Genomic DNA, 23,455 nt, shown 5'->3' with positions numbered 1-23,455 from the left:
TATTGTTTGGAAGAGTCACATGTTTATGGAGGAGCCAAACCCATGTGTGTACTGAACATTTATAGTCACGTGTGTGCAGTTATAAAGATAGTTACATAAATATCAAATAGAAAACAGAAGAAGAGAGTGTAAGTGTTTTATGTTGCACAGATTGAAAAGCCCTCAGATGCTCATTTGTGATAAAGGATTTGGGTCTATAGAAAAAAAACTGTAGAACCAGAACGAAGTGTTAAACTGAATATTCAGCCCATGTACCGTTTCTGGAAAATGTCTTATACTATGTTGGGGTTTTTCTCACAGCAGTGGTGGAATGTAACTGAGTACATTTACTCAATTAATATAATTACTAGGATTAATTTAGGGGTACCTGTAATTAATATAATTTAAATTTATACTTTTACTTTGTTAGAATTCAGAGGAAAATCTTGTACTTCTACTGCAGTGCATTTATTTGTCTATAAGATATATGTTTACTACTTATTTAATCAGTCATTATTTCAATTACTATTTCTCCATATCGATGAATAAAACATTACAGAACTCTCATATTTTCCAATAATAAAAACAGACTAATATTGTATAACAATACAAGGCTTTTATAAGAAGCTCGAACTGTAATATTTGAGCTGATAATACTTCTATACTGTTTGATTCAGGACTTGTAATGGAGTCTGTTTAGAATTTGGTATTAGCACTTTTACTTAAGTAAAGGATCTGAGTACTTTTTCCACCACTGGTACACAGTACACTCGTATGGGTCTGTGTGTTTTGTGTGTAAAATACTTATTTTCGGAGTCATGTCAACATCTTTTTATTAAGTAAAATGTACAAACAAATATAGCAAATGTCGACGGCTAGCGTGCCAAAAGTGTTTTTTGAGCACAAGCAATAAAATGCAGAACATAATCGATACATGACATTTATCAAAAATGGATAGTCAAAACGATATTCGCTCCACCTAACTGTGGGAGCAAAGAAGCCAGCTGGTGTGCTCAGCATGCACTGCAGGAGGTTACAATACACACAAAGCACTACACAAATTATATAAATACACAAGAACAAGGTATATGCGTTGCCTGTATAAAATATAAATATTAGCTTTATATCAAAAATTACACCATCAACGGACCATCAGATTTGTTGCATGTAAGCTTTTGTTGCCATGGTGATGTCATTGTTAACACAGGTTACATCTCTAACTTCATTACACAGTGGAATGAGATCACAGAGCTGCTTCCAGCTCAGTTTGTGACTAAACAGACAAATCTTCCATCATTTGGTCTCAACAACATCCAGGCATTAGCCTGGTCCCGGTCTGCTGCATCAGTGGTCCAGGTCGTTGCTCTCAGTGCTGCCAGCTCGGTTGTGGCGTTGGCAGAACTCCCTGATCCGACTGCAGGCCTGAACCATCAACTCCTCTGGTACCGTCACCACGATGCGGAAGTAATTGGGGTACTCAAAGGCCTGGGAGAGGACACAGCATGGTCACTCTCAGGCATGAAAAAGATCAGACCAGCGGTTTATAATTGTATTCTAAATGAAAAAGGATTTTGACATAATGAAAGAAAAGGTGTCTTACTGAAGCAGGCAGACAGAAGACGGACTGCTCGGTCACCAGGCACTCGGTGAAGTCCACATCGTTCTTAAAGTCTGGAAACCGATCCATGTCGATCCCCACCTGGACACACATTATAAGAACCTCATATTCATATTCAAACCTCTTTAAATGTCATAAAGTACTATAGAAGGATGATTCACATGCATGGATAGGTGAAACTAGGTTCTTTAAACTATTCTAGGATCACACTGTTTAAACACCTGCATCAGCTATATATAAGGTACAGTTGATGTATCAACAACCTTAAAGTGCTTAAATTAACTCAATTCAGTACATTTTCCCCCTTTCAAAACTTTAAAGCGTATTGTCGTACTGACCATGAGGTACATTGCTCCTGACGGCATGACAGGGTTCAGGCCAGGCACGGTGCTCAGCTCATTGAAACAAATCTCAGAGTTGGTCTGAGGAGGAAAACATAATGAAAACATAAAAACATGTAACATCTAACCCTGTTGCAAAAATTTGATTCATGCGAGTTCATCAAGTATGGTAACGTGGAGCAGTTGGGCTTTTGACAAATATCAGCATTCAGGTAAGGGTCAGCTTACCTGAATACAACATGTGTGTGAAGGAAATCAGACAGTGTTTATATATATATATTTATTACGCACCTTCAGAAAGCTGATGGTTTTGCTGTAGAAGCTTGGAGGTGTGTTGTTGAGGATGCTCTCCAGGGCCCCCTGGATAATACTGCAGGCTCCCAGAATCCGCTGGCTGAGTTTCACCAGCCCCTGTCGAATCTGCAAAGGACGCATACCGCATGTGTCAGTCAGGAACATGTGACAGTACACTGATGGTGTCTTTACACAGGATTCCAAAAGGAGAATGTGCAAAAATAAAGTCTACGTACCTTTGATCCAAATACATCATTCCTGTCATGGATGAGGATCCATCCCATCCTCCACCCTGGGACCAGCCAGCGCTTAGCCAGGCCCCCGCAGGAGAGAATGGGAACGTCACTACTGAGAGACGCCATGGAAGGACAGCTGCAACCTGGGAAAACCTGCGGACAAATGAATGTGCAAAATAAAATATGATTTGGTGTCAGAGTGATCGTGCACGTGATGGTGTTCATTATGACATGTAGTGTTGAGCAAGGCGTGAAAGACATTCAAGTCATTAAATACAATTATTTTAAAGAATTGTTCTATTTCAAGTACATTGTGTTTGTGGTAAAGAGAACATGTTGTTCTTGCATTTGTTCAAAATGTGTAGGACCTTCAGTACATTCCAGATGTGTATTTATGTATAGATGTGATCATAATTGTCCAAAGCTTTGGCAGCACTGTCTATCACTGTGTTCATGCTAATAAAGCTATTTGAATTTAATTGAATTGAAATCAAAACAAGCCTTTAACAGCATGTATTTGAGTGGATATGGCTAACATGTTACCATGCTTATTTACCGTGTAGAGAATTTAAAACCAATGTCCAAAACCAAATAGATGAGGGAGAAAAACAACAAAAGAGAAGAGGAAAGCGGGTGGGGGGGAGTAACCACAGAGAGAAAGCTGGTTCTCATTAAAGTGGATCTGAGACGCTGAGTGGGGAGCTGCCCCGCGTCCTATTGGCCAGACTACTGTGAATGACTTAACAGCGATGAACATCTGAAATGTGCCTGCAGAGCTCCGCCAACTTGAAGCACTTTTTGGGCTCCGTCTGTCTGAACTGGATAAGCTCGCGCCTGTGGTACAGAGTATTATTTAGTATGTGTAGGACTTCATCTAGTGATCAGTACAGAAGATGTTCAGGGGGATAAACTTGCAGTCCAAATACATCCGAACTGGCTGACATGATTGAAATCAATTATGAAGTGTGAAAAATGTGAGTTAAAAACATTAGAGTCAACTTCATTATCAATTTCTCTGTATGCTACCAACAGGGAGAACCAAATGCCGTTTGCCCCCATCCCAAACACTAAAATATATTAAAAATGCATACATACACAAAATAAATACAAGGTTTAAAAAACAGGCAAAATAGTGCAATAACTAGTGCAATAGGTGTCCATAGCGGCAAGCAGGGAAGTATCTGGTGCTAGAGTGTGTGTGTGTGTGTGTGTGGGGGGGGGGGGTTGTGGATTTAATATAGCATGACTTAAATAATAAAGAGTAGCGAGACTGTGAAAACATGTATTCCTGTGAAGAAAATAATCCACTGCTGAGGTTCTTTTGGAGGAGGGGGACAGGGAGGTACACAGTCCTGCCCCCTCCCCTCAAAAACAAGCATGTAATAAAGTGAAAGCCTCCCCACTACACCCCAAGTTCAGCTCCCCACCCCCCACACACCCCCATTCCTCCACCATTCCTGCTGCGCCAAAACCCAACATCTGCATTAACTGCAAACACATGCAGCCGGAAAAGTGCCGAGTCATTGTGGTCTGCTTGCTTTTTCTCAATGTGACATGGTCAGATGGGAGGGGGGGGGGTTTTTTGGACGCACCCAACAACCCCGACTTGAAACTTTTCCACTTGCAAGTGTAAATACAGGCTTTCAGCATCCACTCCCCTGAATGACAGGCTGATCCTTGTAGCTTTGTAAGAATGTTTCTCCTCTGGTATTCTACTCTGCTCTCTCACATTACTCCTTAGACTTTTCTATTGACCTTTAACCTCAAGCAACACCCCACTGCAACTTTAGTGTTTCTCTCCATAAGCCTATCTTTTGTGATTTAACAGACCAAATCTATGTTTGTCCATTTTAATATCAAAACCCCTAATCATGGATTCAACAATCTGATAACCACTAAATGGAAAAAATAACAAATAACTACATTAATGAATGGCAGTTCTGTTTTTTATTTTACCCAACCGATCATCAATCCAACAGGTCGGTTTTAACCAGGGGACATGCATTGATAAAATCACTTGGTAAACTTTAGTTTCAAAATTTGGAAGTAAATTATGCCTGCTGAATATGACACTTCAAGTGGTTTGTTCCAAAGACGGTTAAAATGAATGGAACAGGACTAAATCCTGTGTTTGAAGCCTAATATCAGAGGAAAGAGAGTAATAAACATGATCACATGATAAATGCATAGCTTAGAAAAATGTTGTATGTGGTGGTAAATAAAAATCTTTTGTTGGAAAATTACCTTTTTGGGGAAATATCCGAGGCCACAAACTATGCAGACTACAGTCAGGATAAACTGACAGTTCTTCAGGTGCTTTCAGAACTTCAGTGACTCACAGCTACATCAACATTGTTTTCTATCTAAGTACATTTCTTGGATTAGAAACATATTACAAATGTGGATTACTAGATTTGTCGAAAAAATAATTTGTAGTGTGTTGATATTTGGATGTATAGACAAAAGCATCCTGAGAGGTGTTTGCATCTAAGGCCCACTGAAAAACTGTGATGATGGAATCAACATGCTGTGGTGAAGGGATCCTTATGTGTACCGTGCATTTATATAGTCATGTGTACAGTCGTATGGGGACACAAGAATCACGTAAAAAGTAGAGGAATAAATATATTTACTAGGATTAAAGAACCAATTACAGTAGGCATTATTGCATTGTTAGGTTCCAAGGAACGTTCAGCATTACGTGAGCAACGATGCTCTGATTTGTGTGTTGGGTGTATGCTAAAACACACAGGCAGTTTTCTCTAGGTCTGCCTGTTTTGGTTAAGCAAAATGCTATTTAGTTGGGTAACCATTAACTAATAAATACCATTTTGTGTGTATAATCATGACTATGAGAGCAGAGGCGCTAGTAGAAACTGTCGCAGCGTGTCGTGTGTGTCGCATGCCTCCGACACTACTCAAAACTAAATCATTACCACTGTTACTGCACAAGCATTCATCCTGCCTGCCCACATGTGTGTATGCCCGTGTGTGTGTGTTTACATGTTTGCATGACCTTTAACTAAAGTTTAACCAGTACAGATTTATCAAGGCCGACTCTGATGCCAACTCTTCGGTCTGCCAATTTTCTTTTCTGATGGTCAACATTTATATGTGGTACTTTTCCTCTTTAAAGGGATCGTCCACCAACTGTATATGTAGTGTCGGCCTCCTGCTCACTCAAAGACCAGGTGTGTGTCTTAGTAACCTAATTGCGGACTGAAATCAAATATAGTTTTGTTGTAACTAAATGTAACATGTTATTCCACTGAGTTCACATTGTATTGTTATTCAGGATTCAGTTTTCATTGACATTTTTAAATAAACAATTCAAACACAAACTCCACTTTGATCATTCCTCAGTTTATGAGTAATAGACGGCACTTTGAAGCCGGGTTGTAAAATGCCATGACCCCGGCCCACCCCACTGCCTGCTTGCACCTGTTGACCCCCATGCCCCCCAGCTCATCCAGCGTGCCCACCTTACTGTACTGGTTGCTAATTCCCAGCACATGGCCCCTAATCCCCCCTAGTGCTGACCCACCCACCCCCCAGAGCCAGGGTAAATACCACCAAATGCAGCACAACCTCTGCTGTCAGTGTGCAGAAGAATGTGCCTCGCTGGTGTTACCGAGGGCCAAACCCTGAGCCGGTACTCACCATATCACTGTAGATTTCATCAGCCAGGATGGGAAGGCAGTGCCTGGAGGCCACTGTAAAAACGAGAAGGATTTGTGTCTGTAAGACGAGGCAGATGCTGTATGTATATGATAATCCACAGGGTCCTCTCTGACTCCACTGATGCTTATTAAAAGCTTTAAAGGAGTCTTCATTATTTAGAAGCAGAGTGGACGGCAGTGTACCTTTGATGATTTTCTGAAGGTGTTCCTTGCTGAAGACAGAGCCACACGGGTTGGATGGATTGGTGACGATCAGACAGGAAGTCCTCTCGTCAATCAGGCTCTCCATCTGTTGAAGGTCCACCTCCCACGACTTCTCTGGCTGTAAATCAAATGTGCGTGTTAGCATGGGCACAGAAACTTTAGTCTACATGTGTGTTGAGGTCCTTTAAGTACTTGAACATTTGGGTGCTCATTCACTGTAATCAACTGTTTAAGGTGCAACCCTCAGCAGGAGGACTAATATGTGATTTGCCCCGACATAAAACATTTACAATTCCCCAATGTTCTTCTTTCTTGACAAAATGTCAAAAACATTTTCTCTTCATGTCTTTATATAACAGCAGGACTCTCCCATCAGTGGCCTTCCCACACTATGTGTGTTATTATTGATACTTCCGCAAAATGGATTTGAACTGAAATGCCTGCATCACAACTGATTTACTTCATTTAATGTAATTGATTGCCAGATAGTTATGTTATATACTTAAATAAAGCGGTACCACTTTACAATAAGACTACCCTTAAAAACGATTCATAAAGGGTTTATAATTAGGTTATTAATTAGGTTGTAAACATTTATTAATCATTAGGAACCATTTATAAACCACTTCTAACAGTTTTCATACATCAACACAGGCTCACTATTTGGCAAGATGATCTAGCCTTATATCGGCAGCTTACTTCTTCTTCTTCATCAGCCAGCATCCTTGGTATCTGTTGTTCACTGAGTTGATTCTCCCGACCGATCACAGTTGCCCTGTTTATCTCTTGTCTTATAAAAGCTTTTTAATGATTTATAAAGTGTTTACAACCTAATTAATAAATGAATAACAAACTATTCGTAAACCCTTTATAAGGGTAGTCTTATTCTAAAGTGGTACCAATAAAGCTAACCCTGAACCACTAACTTTACAGTTGGCTACTTGCCTCCTGCAGCTGCTATCGATGGTTTACCCTCAATGTATGGGGAATTGAGAAAACTTGTGAAGAAATAGCAAACTTGTGACGATGACTGAGAGGACATTTGATCTAACGTCATGCTAGTGATGTATAAGTACAACTGGTGGATAACTGCATATAAACTCTGAGTCTTTATCCGTCATCAAAAGCACTCATGTCACAATATCCTACAGGAACACTCATTATGTAATAAGAAGTGTCTGTGTTAAAGAAAATGGGAAGAAAAGTGCTTTTTGATAAAGCTTATAGTTGGGGGTTCAGGCTGGACTTGAATCAGGCCCTTATTTCACTGCTATAGGCTCAGACTGTCTGGGGAATTTCACTTTGTACCTTTCAATTCTAACCCCTCATCTCCCATTTCTCTCTCTCTCTTTATTTGAATGAACTTATGTCGTCTCTTTGTCTATGCACTTGTGTCCCATAAATTAACATTTCTGACTCTCGGGCCTCATCCCTGAAGTCTTTTTGTCTTTCACCTACTTGTTGGCAGCTCCTGGAAGCATTCTGAAATCCTCCTGGATCTTTTTACATATGTTCACATTATAATTTTTTCTTATGGACTGTCTATTTCATAATTTTACTATTTTGTTTCAATCTATACACCAACATCTATTGCACTTCTGTCTGTCCTTAGAGAGCGTCCCTCCTCTGTTGCTCTCCTAGAGGTTCCTTCCATTTCTCCTGTTTGTAGTGGAAGTTCTGTTTGGGACTATTTTATTGAACCTTTTGGGTCTGAAGAAAAACGGTGTTGAATGCTGTTCACACCGTGAAGTCCCCTGAGAGAAATGTCACTTTTTGATGTTACCAAATGTGTAATGATTGATGAATTGAATGAATAAACAGTATGGCGGGGTCGGGATGCTCCCCCGTCCTACTCACCATCAGGTTGTAGAGTTTGACATCTATGCCCATGGAAACAGCCAGAGTCTTATATAAGGAGAAGCCTGGGCATGGGACCAGGATGTTGTCCCCCGGGTTGCATAGGACACTGATAGCCAGGTCAATGGCCTGACTGCAGCCGCTGGTCAGAATCACATCCTGGAGGAGAGGGTGGAGGTGTTTACTGTTAAGAGCTCAGACACCAAAGTCAAAGATCAATATTTAGAAAAACTACAGTTTCTATTTTTTGAACAAGATGAAATCACTGTAACTAGTAGCAGTGGTGTAAAGTAACTAAGTACATTTAACCAAGTACTTTTACATTTAAATTATTTTAAATACTTTTAAAGGTTTTTTTGCAATCATATTCTAATACTTTTACTTAAGTACCCTTCTCCATGCAGAGCTTCCATTTCATTTAAAATTGAGTAATTTCACAATGTGGTATTAGTATTTTTAATCAATTACAGAATCTGAATACTTTTTCCGCTAGTAGATTTTAAGACAACACTACAACACTATTGTTGACGGATTACAGGACGGTTTATAATTCAATTGCTGTGTGTTATGCTGCTGGAATATGCACCTCTGCCTCCACTGGAGCCTCAGAGGAACTGTAGAAGTTGGCCACTGCCTGCCGGCTCTTCAGATAACCTGCAGGTGGAAAGAGCAAATAATGTTCTGCAAACAGAGATTCATCAGAGCCACAAACCGTGCGTCATCATCACTGAGAATTACATCAGACCATTTCTGGTTAGCTAATTTCACAACACAAGTCATAGCATGACAACATTTACCTGATGTAGCTGTAACCCAACCAAACGTCTCACCGCTCTGCTTTTACAGCCAACGTGAAATGACATTTCTAATCTTCGTGCATTTAAAGATGTCTCCTAGTGTGACTCACCAACAGAAGGGGCATAGCCATTGAACTTTTGGGAGTCTATGGCGTCTTTCATGGCCTGCAGCACTGCCCCGTCTGTAGGCAGGTTCCCAAACACAGTAGGATCCCCTGGGAACGGATGTGACAATAAGGGACCGATCAATATCAAGAGAACCCAAGAATCATGCATTGAACAAATGTCATAAATCAGTATCCTTAGTCCTGGAATGACGGGAAAAACATATCTAAGAAACCATGTCACTCCAAAAGAGAAAAAGCCAGGAGAACTGTATTTACAATCAAACAAGCTTGTACTCAGAAACTAATGTTATTATGCATTGATTATAGTCACACATTATCAGATAAACCCGAAGAGAGTTTCACTGCATGTTGGCTTATTGATAAATATAATTAATTACAAATGTAAAACTGGCATTGCTTCAAGCTACATATTGACATCTCTAGAAGTGTTTCGATCAGTATTTGAGTCCTGCAGAAGCTCTCTCACCTATGGAGAGCGCAATCATGGGTTTTTCAGGGTTGGGGGTGAGCTTCATCCCGTCCACGATGGCTCTGATTGGGTTGAGCGTGTTGTTGGCCATCTCTGAGGGCCTCACGTCCCACCTCTGCCTGCGACTCTTGGCTTTGGTGGGATACAGAGCGCCCTTCACACTGACGTGGTGGATGTCCTTCCCGTTGACTCCGTTCCCACTCAGGTTTATACCATTTTCAATGGTTTTGTTGAGGACTCCATTGCCATTCATCTGAACCAAGTAAGACTTGTTCTCCATCCTGGAACTGATGACGTTGATGGATAACGGACATTTACTCATAAGGTACCTAGATTTTTTTTGTATTCCACGTTGTGCTACTTTATACTACAGTTCAGAATTAAACAATGTACCTGTACCTGACAGTTATTTTACACATTAACAATTAACATACATGTGATCATATTGTAAAATACTTAAAAAACTAGCTATCTTTCAAACAGTTGCAACTTCAACAAGCTCCCAACATTTGAATCACATATAACAACCAAAAACAGCATATTCCCAAAAAACACATACAGTATAACCCTCTGAAAGTGGCCATTCTGCATAATGAGTAGGCTATTACAAATACTGTTAATACTAATCACTATTTGTGTTGCTAATACTTCTGTACTTTTATTTAAGCTGGTAAATTGAGTATTTAAAGTGGGATGACGTTTATTATGAAAATGCATGCTTCTTTAAAAAAAATAAAATCTTTGGTTTTACTGATTTAAAATTGCCTTATGCATTAAACAAATATGAATGAAAGTAAAGTTGTGCTAATTATCACATCTGATCCTGCATATTAAAGATTATTATCACATGGAAATCTCAGGCACACTACCACATTTATTTATTTTTAAATCATGTTTATAAAGCCCAAGAGGAAATGTAATGGAGTGGCTCCTGTCTTTAATAAATAATGAATTATTGTGCAGCACAAATGAAGTCTTTAACATCAATTTACATCAACATATTCTCCAAAAGCGTGCATTTAACTTTATGCAAGCTGTTGAATGTAAGACTATACATTGAAATAAAAAATCATATTTGTACTTACGTCATAAAATGTTCTGCAAAAAGTCTGTCCAAATCAGTAGCTGTAGTTAACTGTTAAACAGGATGAAGCGGAGGATGATTTACACTGGTTATATAGAAGATCCCCGAGAATGGGTGTTGAGCCCTGCCCATAATTCCATTGGTGGAGACTGAGGGTTGTACCATTACACCCCCTTTACATCACTAATAGGAACCATACCATCTATTATTTGTGTACACATACTGGAACGTACCTATGTCGCGTGCACAGTTGTAGCTCGTTTTGAAGGTTATGTACACTCCAGCCAGAATCGGCAAAGCACTATAGTCAGTTAATAAGTAGAAGTAACTACTGCTGAATAAATATGTGTGATTGTTACAGCATCTGATGCAAACAGCTGATGAAAGCAGAGGTGCAGAGAAGTACTCAGATGTTAAGTAGAAGTACCAGAGTGTAGGAATACTCTGTTACAGTAAAAGTCCTGCATTCAAAATGTTCCTCAAGTAAAAGTAGAAAGTACTCTCATCAAAATGTTTAATATCTCTGATCTGTTTTATAATTATTGGTCATTAAAGTGTTCTCAGAGCTGGTAAAGGTGCAGCTAGTTTGAATGGCTTTGTATACTGCAGGGTAGCTGCAGGATTTACTCCAGGTGAACTAAAGTCTCCATGAATAACACAATTGGAAGCGAGGATACCCGGCCCGGAGGAAGCCCGGGGTCCCCTTCTGGAGCCAGGCCCAGAAGGAGGAGTCGTCAGCGAGCGTCTGGTGGCCGGGCTTGGAGCCCGGCCGGGCACAGCCCGAAACAGCAACGTGGGCAACACCTCCGCTTCTCCGTCCCGCGGGCCCACCACCTACGGGAAACAACGATGGGGTCGGGTGCGCTGCCAGAAGGGTGGCAGTGAAAGCAGAGGGTCTCAACGGACCAGACGCAGGCGACAGAAGCTGGCTTTGGGGACGTGGAATGTCACCTCTCTGGGGGGGAAGGAGCCGGAGCTTGTGCGGGAGGTGGAGCGTTACCAGTTGGATCTGGTGGGGCTCACCTCTACGCACAGCGTCGGCTCTGGAACCTTACTTCTTGATAGGGGTTGGACTCTATTCTTCTCTGGAGTTGCCCAATGTGTGAGGCGCCGAGCGGGTGTGGGGATACTCAAAAGCCCCCGGTTGAGTGCTGCTTTGTTGGAGTTTACCCCAGTGGACGAGAGGGTCGCCTCCCTACGCCTGCGGGTCATGGGGGGGAAAACTCTGACTGTTGTGTGTGCTTATGCACCAAACAGCAGTTCAGAGTATTCGGCCTTCTTGGAGACCCAGAAAGAAGTCCTGTATGGGGCTCCTGAAGGGGACTCCTTAGTCTTGCTGGGAGACTTCAACGCACACGTGGGCAATGATGGAGACACTTGGAGGGGCGTGATTGGGAGGAACGGCCCCCCTGATCTGAACCAGAGTGGTGGTTTGCTACTGGACTTCTGTGCTAGTCATGGATTGGCCATAACAAACACCATGTTCGAACATAAGGATGCTCATAAGTGTACGTGGTACCAGAGCACCCTAGGCAGAAGGTCCATGATCGATTTTGTTATCGTATCATCGGACCTGAGGCCGCATGTTTTGGACACTCGGGTGAAGAGAGGGGCGGAGTTGTCAACTGATCACCATCTGGTGGTGAGTTGTGTCGAGTGGCGGGGGAAGCCTCTGGACAGACCTGGTAAGCCCAAACGTGTAGTGCGGGTGAACTGGGAACGTCTGGAGGAGTCCCATGTCCAGGAAGCCTTCAACTCACACCTCCGGCGGAGCTTTTCAGGCATCCCTGTGGAGGCTGGGGACATTGAACCAGAGTGGGCGGTGTTCATAGCCTCTATTGCCAAAGCTGCGGCAGGGAGCTGTGGTCTCAAGGTCTTAGGTGCCTCAAGGGGCGGTAACCCTCGAACCTCGTGGTGGACACCGGTGGTCAGGGAAGCCGTCCGACTGAAGAAGGAGGCCTTCCTCCTTCCGTGCCGTGGCCGAGGCAAAGCAGCGGGTGTGGGAGAAGTTCGGAGAAGCCATGGAGAAGGACTTTCGGTCGGCACCAAAGTTGTTCTGGTAAACCGTCCAACACCTCAGGAGGGGGAAGCAGGGTACCATCCAAGCTGTGTACAGTAAGGATGGGGCGCTGTTGACCTCAAATGATAGTGTGTTAGGGCGGTGGAAGGAACACTTTGAGGAACTCCTGAATCCGACAACTCCGCACTCTATGTTAGAGGCGGAGCTGGAGTATGAAGGGGGATCAATTCCAATCTCATGGGGGGAAGTCACTGAGGTAGTTAAACAGCTCCACAGTGGCAAAGCCCCGGGGCTGGATGAGATCCGCCCAGAAATGCTGAAGGCTCTGGGTGTTGAGGGACTGTCATGGTTGACACGTCTCATCACTATTGCGTGGAAGTCGGAAACAGTACCGAAGGAGTGGCAGACCGGGGTGGTGGTTCCTCTCTTTAAAAAGGGGGATCAGAGGGTGTGTGCCAATTACAGAGGCATCACATTACTCAGCCTCCCCGGGAAAGTTTACTCTAAGGTGCTGGAAAGGAGGGTCCGGCCGATTGTCGAACCTCAGATTGAAGAGGAACAATGCGGTTTTCGTCCTGGTCGTGGAACAACGGACCAGCTTTTTACTCTCGCAAGGATTCTGGAGGGGGCCTGGGAGTACGCTCATCCGGTCTACATGTGCTTTGTGGATTTGGAGAAGGCGTATGACCGGGTTCCCAGGGAGATACTGTGGGAGGTGCTGCGGGAGTATGGGGTGAGGGGGTCTCTACTCAGGGCCATCCAATCTCTGTACTCTCAAAGCGAGAGCTGTGTCTGGGTCCTTGGTAGCACGTCGGACCGATTTCCGGTGAGGGTTGGCCTCCGCCAGGGCTGCGCTTTGTCACCAATCCTGTTTGTGATATTCATGGACAGGATTTCGAGGCATAGTCGTGGGGGAGGGGGTCTGCAGTTCGGTGGGCTAAGGATTGCACCACTGCTTTTTGCAGATGATGTGGTCCTAATGGCTTCATCGGTCTGTGACCTTCAGCACTCACTGGATCGGTTCGCGGCCGAGTGTGAAGCGGCTGGGATGAGGATCAGCACCTCCAAATCTGAGGCCATGGTTCTCAGCAGGAAACCGATGGATTGTCCACTCCAGGTAGGGAATGAAGCCTTACCCCAAGTGAAGGAGTTCAAGTATCTTGGGGTCTTGTTCTCGAGTGAGGGAACAATGGAGCGTGAGATGGGCCGGAGAATCGGAGCAGCGGGAGCGGTACTGCAGTCGCTTTACCGCACCGTTGTGACGAAAAGAGAGCTGAACCAGAAGGCAAAGCTCTCTGTCTACCGGGCCATCTTCGTTCCTACCCTCACCTATGGTCATGAAGGATGGGTCATGACCGAAAGAACGAGATCGCGGATACAAGCGGCCGAAATGGGATTTCTCCTCAGGGTGGCTGGCATCTCCCTTAGGGATAAGGTGAGAAGTTCAGTCATCCGGGAGGGACTCGGAGTAGAACCGCTGCTCCTTCGCGTTGAAAGGCACCTAGTGAGGATGCCACCTGGGCGCCTCCCTAGGGAGGTGTTCCAGGCACGTCCAGCTGGGAGGAGACCGAGGGGTAGACCTAGGACCAGGTGGAGGGATTATATCTCTTCGCTGGCCTGGGAGCGTCTTGGAATCCCCCAGTCAGAGCTGGTTGATGTGGCCAGGGAAAGGAAAGTTTGGGGCTCTCTGCTGGAGCTGTTACCTCCGCGACCCTGACGGAAAAGCAGGAGAAGATGGATGGATGAACTAAAGTCTGATTATATTTACCATCATTAATCCAGGTCTGTAAAGTAACTAAGGGGATTAACTACATGTAGTGGAGTAAAAGTATACCATTTACCTCTGAATTGTAGTGGAGTAGATGTTACTTCCCACCTCTGAGGAGCGCAGAGCGCACTGCGGTGGCGCGCAGCCGGTCACTGTGTTTACCTTCATTAGATCTCCTCCAAGCAGGCTGCCGCAGTATACCCACACAGAGCTTTACACACACCAGATGATCGGGTATTACTTTATACCCTGCTTTATAATGAAGTAGATGTTCGGTTACCAGGGCCATCATACCACCTACCCAGAGTTGGGTGTAACGCGTTACAAAAGCATGCAGTTACAGTAATGTATTTCTTTTAGCTGTAACGCAGTAATATAACGCATTACTTCTGAAATGTGGGTAATATAATATCTGTTACAATTCTCAGTAACGCAGTTACAACACATTTTAACCCGAGATGATGTGGTGTTTTGTTTCTAAGAAATCACAAACATCGCGAGACATTCCGACAGCAGAGAAATAATTGTGCCGGTAGAATAGTAACTCAGTAAGCCTGTTTACTATTGGTTAAGAGAGCTGCAGAAACAGATTCACGATTGAGAGCTGCAGGCTCGCAATGCAGAGCTGCAGGCTCGGAGAAAAGAACAGAGAAAGACAGGAGTGTGCGCAGGCCAAAGCAACAGAAGGTAACTTTCTCTGGTCTGCTGCTTGAACCCCGAGAAGTTCAGAGACTCGTGGAAGAGTGTTGAAGATCTGCAGCCTCTGTCCTCTGTGGAATCGCCGACTTTTAGAAAGCTTGTCAGCCAAATCCCCGTTAACACACCAATGACAAGGTGAGCTAACGTTGCCATAGAGACTCGTTCATATACAGCAGGTCACAGGGCCGTGCAGAGGTTCCACTAACATGTTATTAATGACACACAGAGACGTCATGTTACCGGTATCACATATTATCCAGCACACTTAAACGGAGCATGCTTTTTGTACCTTAATACATGGAATAAAGAGCGCTATCACAAAGCAACACTTAACAATAACAACAACTGTGATGCCTCAGCATGAAAACATCAGACTGTAGGAAAACACAGGCACTCGTCACCGTGGTTACAATAGCAATCGATCCATCGATACATAAACTATACTTCCGCTGACCAAAGCTCCAGTAGATGGTGATAACTTCTTTCATGTTCTCTTTGTATTATTTACCGCTGGTGATGTAGTCTAAGCCCTCTTGTCTCCTCTTCATAACTACACTTTTCGCACACACACTTACAGCCAATCAGCTCTGACTTATGAGATGATGTTTCAGTGGGGCTGCGAGCGCTTTGCTCCACTTGTGATTTATTTTTTGCTGCACACATTGAATGAAAAACTACTCTATTCAATGTGCAGTGTAGTAAAAAAGTCATTTGTTTTCCATGTCATTCATGTGTTTTTATTATCAGAAAGTGAAGTTGTTTATTTGTAAGCTCCAAATCCTAATTTTCCCCTATATGGCCTTTGTGCCCTTTCATGTGGCCTTTGTGCCCTAAAAAAATTTGTGACACAAAAGGCCAAATGGCTTTGCCCCTAAAATGACGAAATTCCAAGCCTGATGAGTAGGAGCTTCCATAGATCTTAAAAGCCTCGAAGAACTCTGACCGTGCAAGGGAGCGATTACTCTGCTCGTCCAACATGGCGTACATTCTACTGGACTCCTCCCTGCGTCCATTTGGGAACACACTGACAAGGCAGATCTTAGCACATGCTCTGGCGCTCAGACCTTCCCAACATACTTGTGTGCACGTTGACTTGACCTCCTGGTTGTCCGCTTTGTCCTCCTCCCCGCTATCCTCTGAAGTGGAAGGGGACGACTTAGATTTCCAGGTAGTTGGGCAGGGGTGAACAGCAGTCACATGAGCGGTGCTCTCACACTCTTTGCATCTTATCTCTGGGTCAATTCGTTCTCTTCTTACTTTAGACTCAGACTTGGCAGTTCCTGAGACCTGCGTCTTGTGGACATACAGAGGTCTTTGTGGGCCTCTCGCATTTGTTCTTTCTCCCTGCTGGGGCTTGCGTAAAGAGGTTAAAGCTTGGATCTGTGCGTGCCTTTGGCTCTGAGCGAATGAAGTTTACCAACACAAAGAAAGGTGGGAAGCTAACAAAATGTTCTTGTTTGTATCTTGTCCCCAAGTATAGCCACTTTTCTTGTATGTTGTATGGGAGTTTCTCAATGATAGGCTTAATTCCTCTGGAGCTATCCAAATACGACAAGCCTGCAAGGTAGCCATCTTCCTTTGCGGCTTGTAGCTCTGACAACAGATCGGCTAGATCCTGCAGTCTCTGTGGATCCTTTGTTGTGAGTAGGGTTGTCCCGATCCGATATTTGGATCGGATCGGCCGCCGATATTTGCAAAAAAATGCGTATCGCCGGCATGGAAAAATGCCGATCCACAGACTCCCGATCCAGTTTTTAAAAAAAAGTCCGGCGCACCGATTTAAATAATCCATTCCACTTTTTTCTGTGTTGTTCCCTAATATCCGCTCCGCATTTTCCAGCACACCAACACACGAGCGCATCTCCTAACCCACAGGTTAGGTGTCCTAACCATTAAGACGGCCATTTGAAGTTACCGGTAAAGATGTCGGCTGTGTGGGATTACTTTACCCTAAAAGACGAAAAAGATGAAGAGGTGGAGTGCAAAACTTGCCACAATAAAGTCAAGCGTGGTGGTAGAGTTGTAAGGCATTTTAATACAACCAATCTTATTAAGCATTTGGCGAAATACCACCATAAACAGCATGAGGAGTTTTTAAAGAAAACAGAAGAAAAGAAAAAGAAAGGTCCAACACAACTTACTCTTGCACAAACGTTTGCAAAGCGTGACATACTGCCACTGAACAGTGCTAAAGCCCAGGGAATAACACGAGTCATTGCCGAGGAAATCATTCTGGATGACGAGCCATTATCTCTCGTGAGTAAAGTGGGATTTAGACGCACCATCCAGCACCTGGAACCACGGTACAACATGCCCAGCCGTCATTACATCCTTGAAAAAACGATCCCCCTGATTCACAAAGATGTTACAGATTACATTACCAAACAGATAGAGAGTGCAAATTATTTGAGTTTCACAACTGATATATGGAGCTGTGATCACCGTCCTTTGTCTTTATTAAGTTTAACTGCACATTGGATTGGGCCGGATTTCACCCCAAAGAGAGCTGTTTTACATGCGCGCGAGTTTAGAGGCTCACACACAGCGAATGCCATCACAGACGCAATGGAACATATGCTACGTGCTTGGAAGATTGACAAAAAGAAGGTCCATGTAATTCAAAGAGATAACGCGGCCAATATGAAAAAGGCAATGGAACAGCTTGGAGTGCCCAGCCTGGGATGTTTTGCGCACACCTTACAACTCGTTGTCCAACACGGTCTATTGGCACAGCGAGCTGTAAGCGATGCCATCGCCAACGGGAGAAGAATTGTGACCCACTTCAAACACTCCACCAAGGCCTACGCGGAACTCGAGGATGTTGAAGAAGAGTTGAATGTTGAACCGAAGCGTTTGCAACAGGACGTTAAAACCAGATGGAGCAGTACGAAGATGATGATCGACAGCCTTGTGCATTGTAAGCGGGCGCTGATGTTATCCCATTTGTCCGTGTCCTGACACGCTTTCTGGACAGTGAGAGCGAAGAACACCGAGGGATTCAAACCATGAAGGCCACATTACTCGATGCAGTTCACACACGTTTTGACCATGTGGAAACGGAACCCCTCTATGCCGTGGCAACAATGCTAGATCCACGCTACAAAGACAAGTAAGTGCTTTATAATTATTTGAGAATGTTATAAGCTTTAGTACAATATTGAAAATATTTTACTGTACAGCGGGCATTTATTTCTTTGTCAGTATTTCAGTAGCCTATTGTTTTGTAGGTGTGATGGGAATGTAGGCCTATTACAGTGGAAACCGCTTATAGTGGTCACGGATATAGTAATCAACCGCTTATATAGATCAAAAGGCTTGGGAAAGAATAATTTCTATACAAATGCTGTTTAAATAATTCTTATTAATCAAGAAATCCGCTTATAATGTTAAATTTTGGCCATTTTATGAATGTCAGACTTGAAAAAAAAATGCACCGGCGGCACAGCAGAGCCGACGCACAGCGCAGAATAAGTTACGTAGGCTACTGTATTTGAGTTACAGTGTCTGCGCACTGCGCAGTACTATAATTAAACTTGCATGATAATACAATTCAGTAAATGCTGAAGCTACCGTTTCATTTAATTTTTCTCATTGAAAAACGATACAAATGGCATTTAGGCTAGATGATATTCTGCATAAAAAAATAAGTGAAATACCTGTAGGCCTACGTAATACAAATTTGGTTTTAGTAATCAACCGCTTATAGTGTTCAAATTGGCTCTGGACCACGTGATCACTATAAGCGGTTTCCACTGTATTATTATTATTATTATTATTATTTATGGTTATATAAGGTGATGGGAATTTATTATTATTAGTCTAGTGTTAATATTCTTATTTGTCTTCAGTTATCTGATGGGTGAGGAAATTAACATCACTGTTGATCATTTGCTGATTGTTTGTGATCTATTTTGTGTGTTACTGGTTGTCATTTACCATTAATATGTGGAGACTGACTGAAACAATATAAAATAATTGATACATCTTTATTACATTACATCCAAATGTTAAGGTTCCTCACTGCTACCAACCTGGACAGTGCCGCCGCTCCCATAACGCGCATTACGCGCTGTGCGTAGGGCACCAAGTGTCGAGGGGGCACCACCAAAAATAGCCTAATGAAAAATCGTCATAATAATTATAAGGCCGAAATGATTTCAGTAGACTATAGAAATATGAGGCACTTTTTAGGCATACTACTCAAAGGTACCGATGGTGCCCCCCTCTCCCCTCCCCCCTCCCCTCCCCACTCACTCATCACAACTCATAATGTTTTTTTATTGGGGGGGGGGGGGGGGGGGGGGGGGCATCATGAAGGAATTATGCTTAGGGCACCAAAATGGCTAGCAGCGGCACTGAACCTGGATCAGGCAAAGGAGGCACTAAAGGTAGAGGTGATGAAAATGGAACAAGAACTGAAGACCATGCCCTCTGGGGAAGGTGTGGCTGAGGCTGAGACAGCAAGGCAAACACCAGAAATGGAGGCTGGAAGCTCAACCAGCAGCCTGGGCAGCTACTTTGACGAGATACTGGAGGAGAGCGGCACAGCAGGTCCGTCTGAGCAGCAGATCACCCCAGGGGCACTGTTTCAGTTGGAGAGCTACCTCAGTGAGCCTCCACTTGGGCGTAAGCACAATCCTTTTCAATACTGGAGAGACAATCAGGCTCGACTACCCACCCTGGCAGCAACAGCAGCCAAGTTTCTCAGTGCTCCTTGCACCAGCGTTGAGAGCGAGAGGCTTTTTAGCGCAGTCTCACTCATCATTGATGAACACAGGAGCAGGCTGACACCTGAGCATCTTGAAATGCTCGTCTTTGTAAAAAAGAATCTCCCCATCATGCTCGGACTGCAGCCAGGGCATACAGTTGAAGGGAGTGTGTAGATTGAGATGGAGCAGCAAAGTGTGGAGGAGATTGGGGAGTAGAAGTCATTTTTGTTTTTAAATAGTTCACAATATTATTTGCACTGATTGTTTTTAAAGCCTTGGTTTACACTTGTTCAAGAGCAGAGTACTGATGCTGAGTTACTAGACTATTTTCTACTCAGGTTGTTTGTGTGATTTGCTTTCTTAATACAGTTTACAGTATTATTTGTAATGTAAATGGAGACTGCTAATGAGCCTCTTTTATGTCCCTTTTCTCTCTCTGTCTCCACACTAATTCACTGATTTGGCTAATTGGTGCCCACACTCTTTCAGACCCAAACCTGTCATTACAGTGTCACTACATCACACATTTTATGTACAGGGACAGCAAATGTGTGTGTCTGTGCTCTGTCCCTTTGGTGTATGCTTGTATTTGTATGTGCTGTCCCTTTTGTGAGTTCAGCCTGTGTACCTCTCTGAGATCATTTATCTCGTCACATAAGTACAGGCACCCAACGTACATGTCTTTCACTGTATTTGTGAACGTGCATTTGCACTTTACACTGGAAGTGCACGTCTGTGTGACTGTTTGTGTTTGAGTTTGTGTTTGAGTGTTGCAGGGTGCGGGTGTTTGTATACTGTACTCTAAGAGTGTGAGTGAACTGTGTACAGTTTACAGTATTATTTGCACTTTTTACTGTTAATTGATGCCATTTCTGTTTGTTATTTATAATTTTGTCAATTTTGTGTTTATCCCTGAATAAACAGGAAAACTCTTTTCAACATGAGTCTGACAACTAAGTTAGTAGGCTAAATAACTTTAAACTTTAATACATGCTTGGATAGGCCGGTATCGGTATCGGCCGGTATCGGTATCGGATCGGAAATGCAAATACAATATCGGTATCGGATCGGAAGTGCAAAAACCTGGATCGGGACATCCCTAGTTGTGAGCTTTGGAAAGTTTTCCAGTTTGCTGAACAGAGCCTGTTCGACGGCCTCTGGTGAGCCATATATTTCGTTGAGGCGATCCCATGTCATGCACAGTCCAGTAGCCGGATTCCTAATGTTTTTATTCTTCTGACCTGTTCTGCTGACTCTTTTCCCACGTACTTGGTTAGGAGGTCGAGTTCTTCTGCAGCAGACAGGTCTAGATTGGCGATAGCATTCTGGAATGATGTTTTCCAGGCCCAGTAGTTCATAGGCTGGTCATCATACGTGGTGAGACCTGAAGTCACCAGGCGGTTGCGGGCAAGATATTTGATGATGTCTCCGATGGTTGTAGGATGGTCATGATTAGCTCCGTAAGGTGTCCCATGGACAGGCGGGTGCACATGAGATGTGGAGTCCTGTTTGAAGTTCTGTTGTGGAAGTGTTCCGCTTGTCTGATGGGTCTGAAGAGCGTGGTGTGGCGTAATGGCAGCAGAAGCAGCAGCTTGGGTTTGTCTCGCATTGCGTGGGTGGGGCGTTGAAGGGATATCTTTGTCACTCTCTCTCATGGCTGATAAACCCTTGCTGCCTAGGCTGGCTTGTTCAGACACAAAGGCAGCGATGCGCTGGCCTTTGACAGATTGAGGGACCAGGCTGTTAACCTCGCTGCTTACCTCAAAGCCCATATCTTGTAAACGAGCTACGAGAGTATTTGCCTCTGCTATAGCAGTGTCTTTTTCTTTTTCATCATTTAATGCGTCAAGACTGGCTTGAATACGTGCCTGCTCCAATTTAAGTTCAATTTCCCTTTTGGAATGTGCTGCTCTATCTTGCGCAGCTTCAGCTTTTGCCATGGCGATGGCCATGTTGATCCTTGAGCTGGACGACGCACCAGATGAGCGACTGCTCCTTGAGCGCACACACTCTGACTGGTTATTTCCGTTGCTATGTTGCGACATTGTGACTCACTGTGTTTTCGATATCAAGAGAAGAAAGCTGTTGGGAAGCTGTCTACAAGCTGTACTGTTAGCCGCTTATCTCTTGACATTGAGTAGCTCCGTATGGTTGGCTGTGTTGCAGTCTTTTCACTGTCATGGGCTATGTTTCCATTCTCTTTAAACACTCCCAAAAAACCCAGGACACAGATGATTCCTTTCCATGAAGTTTACTGGGAATCTTGTGAAACTGTAAACACAGAACAATGAGATATGATCAAGCTAACCAAATAGCAAGCAACGGTAAAGCAGAAAGCTAACTTTAGCACTAACTTAGCCTAGCAACACAATTAGCGTCTTAGCCGTATGAATATACTCACAAACTCAAAATACATGATGTCTTAATGTTATAACATGCATTAATACTTACAGACTTTGCCTTAGCAAAGAGAGAGAAAGAATAGCATTTAACTGAGGAGCTGATGACTGGATGTGCTCACGCAACTGTATCTGATCGCGGCATAGCAAGTTTACTTCCTGTCTCCCAGCATGCACTGCTTCTATATTGCCATGGTTGCGAAAATAAACAAATCGCTTTAAACTATGATAGCAGAGTAACAAACACATTTCTAAAGGCATAACAGCATGTTATTTTTTTAGCATTAACTATACGTAACATTGTTTTTTCTATTAACTGAACCAAACCAAAAAAGAATTATTACACAAAACCATTGGGCACCAGAAAATAACAAAACATGCTTATGCGCCACAGTAATAATAACTAAAAAACACAATAATTGCTGATGTTATTCTTAATAGGAATAAATAACAAGATAAGAAGATAAAATACTACTAGCCCTATGCTTTATTCTAAATCTTGTTACCTTTTTGATGACCATTTTATTACCCTTCATACCTCGACAACAAATATTTAACATGTGTGAGAACACCCGAGCTAACCGGTGTTTGTTGTCTTTTATCATACATTAGAAAACAACTGCTTTAAATGGTTGTGATAACTGCTGTGGATGCTTGTGGCTCTTAAGTCTGACCTTAGCTTTCCTCCAAAGGGCACTTACCAGAGGACAATTCAGACCTCTTGTTTGCATAGGAATGTGTTAAGTATATTTCCTTTAAAGGTCCCCTATTATGCAAAATGCACTTGTTGATGTCTTTTATACATAAATATGTGTCCCCGGTGTGTGAGGAGACTCCCAAAGAGTCAGAAAATACAACCCTCTCTCTTTTCCTCCTTACCCACATCTCTAAAAACGGAGGTACAAACGAGTTGATCCAGATTTGTTGTCCTTATGACGTAATAAGGAAAATGGGCTGGCTTTACATTAGCAAGCATCGCTAACACTCAGAGCAAACACTGTACTGGAGAAACTGTGTGTAATATAAAGGTCCTGTCCTTGTGGTAAACCGAGTAAACCTGCACTAGGGGTGAGCTCATTTTAAACTTCCAGACATTTCATTAGTTAGGGTTCTGTTGTTGTGTGAACGTTAGCTGAAACTTGGGCTCTTGTGATAACCATTGAGTTTAATCCC

At 43.3% G+C, this 23,455-nt stretch overlaps 1 protein-coding gene across 1 annotated transcript; it reads right to left on the bottom strand.

Moving 5' to 3' along the window:
- Positions 1-795: 795 nt before the first annotated feature.
- tat (tyrosine aminotransferase) lies at positions 796-10,778 on the bottom strand. Its single transcript, XM_063876497.1, has 12 exons — positions 10,689-10,778; positions 9,601-9,890; positions 9,117-9,221; positions 8,796-8,863; positions 8,210-8,368; positions 6,332-6,470; positions 6,129-6,181; positions 2,469-2,621; positions 2,230-2,358; positions 1,936-2,019; positions 1,580-1,678; positions 796-1,464 (listed from the first exon to the last, which is right to left on the bottom strand). The coding sequence occupies exons 1-12, from the start codon at positions 10,691-10,693 to the stop codon at positions 1,324-1,326; spliced, it is 1,425 nt and encodes a 474-aa protein (XP_063732567.1). The 5' UTR covers positions 10,694-10,778; the 3' UTR covers positions 796-1,323.
- Positions 10,779-23,455: the final 12,677 nt, after the last annotated feature.

Source organism: Eleginops maclovinus, chromosome 2 (assembly GCF_036324505.1).
Source record: "Eleginops maclovinus isolate JMC-PN-2008 ecotype Puerto Natales chromosome 2, JC_Emac_rtc_rv5, whole genome shotgun sequence".
NCBI classification, from domain to species: Eukaryota; Metazoa; Chordata; class Actinopteri; order Perciformes; family Eleginopidae; genus Eleginops; species Eleginops maclovinus.
This window is presented reverse-complemented; position numbering and strand designations above follow the sequence as displayed.